Source organism: Populus euphratica, unplaced genomic scaffold (assembly GCF_000495115.2).
Source record: "Populus euphratica unplaced genomic scaffold, PopEup_1.0 scaffold3785.1, whole genome shotgun sequence".
NCBI classification, from domain to species: domain Eukaryota; kingdom Viridiplantae; phylum Streptophyta; class Magnoliopsida; order Malpighiales; family Salicaceae; genus Populus; species Populus euphratica.
In genome coordinates, this window is record NW_011503611.1 from 161 (window position 1) to 7235 (window position 7075).

Here is a 7075-nt window from a genome sequence, read left to right on the forward strand (position 1 = left end):
GGAAGATATTACAATGAAGTTTAAAAAGATGATGCTTGATTATTGCTTAAGAATGAACAAGTACTTTTATATTCAGTAAGACATTGAATCAAGCAATCTCTATACCAAAATTAAAGTTTGTGCATAAAAATTCAAGATTATAACATTACCTAAATGATTTTTAAAATTTCTTCGCAATAATAAAACATTCACGAAGAAAATGAGAAGATAAATATTAAGATTCATTCATTTTTTAAAGAACTTATCTCAACTACCATCATCCTTGATTTAGATCCAAGAAAGAGATTAGCCAACCATGATTATATATAAGAACACTTTAATAAATATGAAATAACTTGAATCAAACTAAAATAATAAGTTTTATGAACTAAAGAACTGAAATCTACAAAGAAGAACACAATATAATTTCAGTAAAAATTCGAACACAAATATGATGCTAACTTTGGACAATAATTTCAACCCTTCTAAAAGCCTTTTCTGGAGATGGCTATGAGATATATATTTATAGGAAATTATATTAGCTCTCCCTATCATTAAAGAATAGCTCATTTGGACGTCTGAGTCAAAAGTTATGGGCAAAACACTAAAAGGTATCTTGAAAAATCAAATCATACCAACTTGGAAACCACTTTGATCCACGTTTTTCTTCCTCCTTTATAAGCTGTCTCTTTCTTCTTTTTAACCCAAAATAATGTAACAATATCCCCTCCAGCTTTTCATTCATGTGTTAACCTCTTGGATCAATGAATTACCCAAAATAAATCAAATGTTATTTATTGTATAGACATATAACATCATGGATTGTGCTTGGGCTGATTTAGAGGCTAATTTGGAGCTAAATTTAAGCATTATATAAGGATACAAATGTTCCTATTATTTGGGCTAAGAATGACATTGAAACCTTAAATGTTTGATGGTTGAAGTTTGCACATAATATAAGGCAAGTTCGGGCTTGAAATAGATTATATGATATTTTTTTCTAGGATTGGAATAAAATTGATTTTTAGGGCAAATTTGAAGCACGTATTTGAACCAAGATTTGCTTCAAAGTTTAACTAAATTTCTCTTTAATTTTTTGTTCCGAATTCCGACGTTAAATTTTCTGAAATAATCCATTTAAGCTCCGAAAACTTAGCTAAACATTAAAAGAAACTTCATTACTAAAAAGCACATCAACTATTATAAAAAACCCAAATAAAAACAATAAATACTTATGTAAAAATAAGAAGCTTAATGATATTTTTTATACACAATCAACTATCCAAATTAAAAGAACACTATCCCATCTCCAAAAGTTGTATTAGGGGAAAAAAAAAAAAACCTAATCTTGTACTTGCATTAAAGGAACAAGTTAAGAGCTAGTACAAAATGGAGAGGCTCAAGCCAGCATGGCACAATATCATACTCGAATCCCTAAATTGATTAGATAATACTAGTTTATTTGCTCGTATTTTTATTGCCGGTCAGACACGTATTTCTTAAAATCTAAAAAAAAAACATTTAGATTGCTAAAAACTTTATGACATTGTCATTAAATTTGGTACAACGGTTAAACTTGAAAAATCTCAACCCAACTTTTTAATTGATATTTAGTTAGCATGTCAACCATGAAGACCAAATTATATAATCCACTATATCAAATTATTTTTTTATTTTATTATATGATAAAAAACACTAAAATCAATTATTATCAACTCAATATTAAATGATAAAATTAGCAAAAAAAAAAAAACATATAAAATAAAGTTTCAAAAAATCTCAATCTAACTTTTTAATTAATATTTTATCTACTTATCAAACTTACTATTCATATTATAAACTCTACTTGATCAATTAAATATTTTCATTTTATAACAAAAAAATAAAAAGTAATTCATCATTAATCTAATGTAAAAATAAATAAAATTAAAAAAACATACAAAATAGCTTTAAAAAAAAATTTGGTCGCATTGGGCCAACAAACCAAAAACTGGAGGCCCACGTGCTTTGTTTTTTAATTCTTGCTTTGTATAATGGTCATCCACCCTTTTTTTCAATAATAATAATTAAAAAAAAAAAAACACCCCAAATACATGTCATCCATGCGAGTTACACAGCTGTAAGGGACTTAAACTTGCGACCTCTGTTTTAACCAAAGCTGCCACATGGTTTTAATCTAAAATGCATGAAATGATATATTAACTTATTTCGCTATTTCTATTATCATTTTAACATGTAAATATACGACCAATTAAAAATAACCCGTGAATTGCGTCCAGTGTGTGTGTCTATCTATACATACATACATACATATATATATATATATATATATATAAAGAGAAAATGACATATAAATGAAGCATAAAAGTCCCAGCATGACTTGAAAAATAACAGAAAAAAATAAAAATAAAACATCCAGACCACCGGCGTTATCAAGACAGCGAATCAATAACAAGTCCCACCTGCTGCCAAAATGGCATGGGGCTGGGAAGAGGGCTCGCAATAATGGATTAAAGAGAAAGGGCACCAAACAAATTGAAAAATTCAGAAAATAAAAGCGAGGGTAGAAGAGTTCATTTCATAGTAGAAGGAAATCCCAGTAGGAAAACAAAATCAAAAGCATAAAAACCTCTAATAACCTAGTTCACCACATTCCCTCCAAACCAACAGGGGATAAAATGAAGTCCAGACCATTCGTTCAGAGTATGGCATACTAATGTAAAAGTGAAAAAAATAAATAAAGATAAAAAAAGAAAAGAAATGAATGAACATCCAAAAATTCAACGCCCCTTCCTATCTCCTCTTCCAAACATGGCATCAACACTTGACAAGTATGCTGCCGCAATCAAACTTCACTGCTGCTTGCATTCTGGAGGCCGCTCACCCTGCTGACCATCCCCAACCTGTCCCTTTCCACTTTTCTGCTGTAGAATCATAGGTGAAAAAATAAGTTAAATTCACCTAAGTTGCAATTGGAGAAGTGAGATGATCGAAAGCAAAAGAGTCTATTGAATAGAAGCAATACCTTGTTCCCAGCAGATGACTGCCGCAAAATTTCAGCCCAAACAACCAAAAAAAGTTAGTATCATACCAAACTTTAAACAGATGACAAGGAAAAAGAAATACAATGTGAACTCAAATTTCAAGACAATCAAACCTTCTTTTTGGTCTTGCTTTCATCATCCTCATCCTCGTCAATATCATCCTCATCCTCATCATCCTCATCCTCATCAATATCATCCTCATCATCATCCTCATCATCATCCTCACCATCATCCAATCCAAGCTCATCCCCCTGAACTGCCTCCCCAGTAAACCATGACACAGCATGGGGGATGATCTTGTCTCGAATGGTCGACCTTGATCATAGTTCAAACAAAGACACATATATGAAAAAAGTTCAAGTAAAAAAGAAAGGGAAACTGTGGCTAGCAGATTTAGGACTCTTTAACATTTAAAAATAAAATTTAGCTGATTGCCACTTGGAAACCCAGTCCATGACGTGAAGTGAATAGTTGAAAAAAAAAAATTACCCTCACCCAATGTCATAATCTTGCTCCATCTGATTTTGAAGTTCCTCAGCCTGTTCAAAAAAAAAAAAAAAAAAAAAAAAAAAACAAAAATAAAAAAAAAAAAAAAAAGAAACCAGAATTAAAAAAAAAAAAAAAAAAAAAAACAGAAACCAGAATTAAAAACAAGAAGCAATGAGTTATCATTAATCATTTCAATAGATGTAATAAAACTTGTCATTACAGTATCTTCATCAATATCTTCATCATCCTCAGGAACTTCTGGTGGACTGAAGAAGTTGAAAAAACTTTCACAATCTTCAGTTTTGGTAATTGGCTTGGCATTCTTCGATCCTTTCTTGGGCTTCTTCTTAAGAAGCTTCTGGGTCAAGCATTTCCCTGGATACCATTCAATCTCAGTCCTACAACACACCAGGTAGCAAAAATATTTCAGTTCGAGACCAAGCCTTCTCCAATGTTGGTATTACAACAAAAAAAAATAAAAATGGCCAGAGCTTGTCAGCACAATCATGACATAGAAAAATAGAACTTACCCTATTGCTTTCTCAAGAATGGGCTCATCTTCATCAATCATGTGGTATGTCTTTGTCAAAACATAGTTCTTGAAATAAGGGTTGGAATCAAAGAAGAACTCAAGCTTAAATCCCTTGGGATCTTCTATCCTATGCCACTTAATATCTTTAAGGTACTTGAGAGCTCCTTCATCACGCTCAGAAATCTGATGACAATACCATAAAAAAATTGAAACCATATCAGCAGAAGCATTGAAATCAAGACATATGATACAAGCTAACAAAAAACACAAACCTCCTCAGCTAGCACTTCATTGTTCTTCATTGCAACAAGCCAAAAATCAGGAACACCTTTCTCTACATCAGATGCATTTAAATATCAAGCTACACATACTTGTCTGTAAAAGAAATGACTAGTGAAAAATAAGCAGAATGCCAGTACCTTCAGCAGCCTTTTCCCCCTCTTGGTCCATTGCCGCTTCGTTTTTAGTTTCAAATTCAGCAACACCATTCACAATCTCATATCGCTGTAAGTAGGCAGAGAAGCAGAATTAAAAACATCCTTTCATAGGATAATTTAGATGACAAGTGTATTAGAACAAAACAATAATGGGCTCCAAGTATATCTTACCTTAGTGTATAATGGTTGGTACAATTTCTGATACTTCGCTTCAAGGGCTGCTCTCTCCTCAAAGAATTTTGCCTCTAACTCATCATGTTGACTCTGAACATTGAAAAACCTCATATATAAAAGACTAAAGCCACTGGTTAATCATGCACGAATGAGAACAATGGTGAACATTAAGTAATTTAATGCAAAGAAATGAAATAGAGAAAAACCACAGCTAACAAACTTTCCTCAACTACCCAAAATAAGCAGCATATTCAATTTTCCGAAGACTGAGAATGAAGCAGACACATGAGCAAATTCAAGTCTCGAAAGCATCAATTTCATGCAAAATTGTTAAAGAGGGATGGGCTGCCTCAAAATTCTTCCATCCACGACCTCAAAGGTAGCTTTACAGAAAAATAACCTTTACGAGATGGTACAACTTCTGCTAGTCATCAAACCTCTCTGCATTCTTGCCATCTTACAGAAAGAAAATCTTAAAATATACCATCCAAAAGTTCTGTTTTAAGTATTTAATTTAACTCAATTAAATTCTATTAGGTCCAATTACCATGTTTGGAAACGTCATTGAAATAGAGCTCAACACGTTCTCCCAAAACTGACCTCATCCTCTGTTTCTTGTTTGCATAGAATTATCAAAGAGGAGTAATGATATGGGAAAAAATAACACAACTCCACACAGTAACTTCAAGTCTTCAACATAATTCTATCTTTTCAAATTTTATTCCAAGCACATAAATTTAACTTAAGTAAATCATCTTACAAATGAAAATTAATTCAATAAATTTCATTCTAATATAAAATTAATTCTGAACAGCTATCAGAAGAAACTATATCAAAGCTGGATTGATGGGTAAGATTATTTACATTCCAATTCACGCAATCTAAAGTACAAAAACTGCATTATCACACAATGGAAAAACAACACAACCTCATAAACAATATCAATAAACTGCAAGCTGCAGAAACACAATTATAGAAAATCAATAAACCACAGGCTAGAAGGGCACAGCTCTCAGTTACACCACATAAAATCAGGTTTGACAACAAAAGGAACATGCCTGGATCCCTCTGAGATCCTCAACACGCTTCCTAACAGTTGGAGACAGACTCTCGAGCAATTCAGAGTGCTGTCCAGTCAAACTCTGTAGCTTATTCTGGACAAAGAGCAAAAAAACTTCATCCAATCAGCCATTACAATATCCTAAATCATAATAGGAAGAGTAAACAGAAACAACATTGAGAGAGACAAAAACAAAAAGAAAGCATAGCCAAAGAGTGACCAGATAGAGGTTAATCAAAGTCCAACCACCAATCACAAACATAAAATTTAACGAGAGGCTACTTAAGGAAGAGAAACATCAAATATCCTTTTTTCATATTCTGCATAGTCGAACAATAAAAAGAACCCAACAAAAAAAAATGCCAACACAGAAATACAAAGTCAGTTACAAAACGACCTTGAGAGCATTAACAAGGCCAGCTCGATCCTCATCATTAAGAGCTGCAAGCAAAAAAGAAAACGCAAAAACAACTTTTATTATAAAAAATCGAAAGAGTGGAAAGTGACAGAGAGGAAGAAATAGGGTTTTGGGAACCACCGGCGCTGAGATCAGCCATCTTGAAGTTATCCTTGTCGTTGCTCATGTTGAAAGAGTAAACAGAAAAGAGTGAGGAGAGTGAGAAAGAGGTGGGGTGTGGGGGGTTTTGAGAGAAGCGAAGAACTAGAACCCTAGATGGGTTATGAGAAATAGAGGGAAGAGGGTAAAGAGAAGAGAGAGAGAGAGAGAGAGAGAGACAAAAAAAAAAAAAAAAAGAAGCTGGCTGGAGCCGGAAGAGAGAGAGTGGCGCGGCCTTGCGTTTCTAATCTCTCTCTCCCCACTACTTTCTATAAACCTAAACGTGGGCTCGCTTTTTATATGTCGTCATGAGACCGTGAAACTTAATTTATTGCCTAGACTAGCCCTGTAAACTTAATAATATTTTGAAGGTATAATTATTATTTTTATTTGGATCGGTTTTTATAAAAACAAAATTAATTTTTTTAAAAAAATAAAAATTAGTTTAAATCTATTAATTTTGATTCGGTTTGTGTTTAGGATAAAAATTAGTTTAAACTAGTTTGGTTTTTTTAATTTGGTTTGATTTTGATTTGGATTTTTTTATTTGACTTGATTTTTTCTAAATTTTTTAGTTTGAGTTCGATTTGTTTTTTCAGTTTAGACTTAAAAAACTAAAACTGAACCAAACCGGTTAGTTTTTTTAAAATTTTAATCTGTTTTTTTCACAGTTTGATTTTTTTAGTTATTTTTTTCAGTTTAATTTGTTTTTCAATGTTTTTGCTCATCTATATTTGAAACTGGTTATATTTTTAAAGTATTTTTTATTTAAAAATATATTAAAATAATTTTTTTAATTTTTTT

General features: G+C 32.1%; 1 protein-coding gene across 2 annotated transcripts; it reads right to left on the bottom strand.

Moving 5' to 3' along the window:
* Positions 1-2531: 2531 nt before the first annotated feature.
* On the bottom strand, positions 2532-6547 carry LOC105119869 (nucleosome assembly protein 1;2-like). 2 transcript variants are annotated; one of them, XM_011018063.1, is made up of 12 exons: positions 6254-6547; positions 6113-6156; positions 5714-5809; positions 4653-4745; positions 4464-4548; positions 4317-4378; positions 4043-4227; positions 3733-3910; positions 3519-3562; positions 3137-3338; positions 3005-3022; positions 2532-2900 (listed from the first exon to the last, which is right to left on the bottom strand). In XM_011018063.1, the coding sequence occupies exons 1-12, from the start codon at positions 6297-6299 to the stop codon at positions 2832-2834; spliced, it is 1122 nt and encodes a 373-aa protein (XP_011016365.1). In that variant the 5' UTR covers positions 6300-6547; the 3' UTR covers positions 2532-2831. The 2 variants fall into 2 exon arrangements, with proteins under 2 accessions (XP_011016365.1, XP_011016364.1); XM_011018062.1 differs by having other exon boundaries at positions 2532-2903; positions 6254-6546.
* Between the last annotated feature and the right edge of the window lie 528 nt (positions 6548-7075).

What these genes read in the sequence shown, in the direction of transcription:
- LOC105119869 (XM_011018062.1), bottom strand. Translation starts at nt 6,299, where the DNA reads ATGAGCAACGACAAGGATAACTTCAAGATGGCTGATCTCAGCGCCG. An exon ending in GATGGCTGATCTCAGCGCCG is followed by an intron (nt 6,157 to 6,253) that starts GTGGTTCCCAAA and finishes TTTTGCTTGCAG; the next exon opens with CTCTTAATGATGAGGATCGA. An exon ending in GGGGGAAAAGGCTGCTGAAG is followed by an intron (nt 4,379 to 4,463) that starts GTACTGGCATTC and finishes CATCTGATGTAG; the next exon opens with AGAAAGGTGTTCCTGATTTT.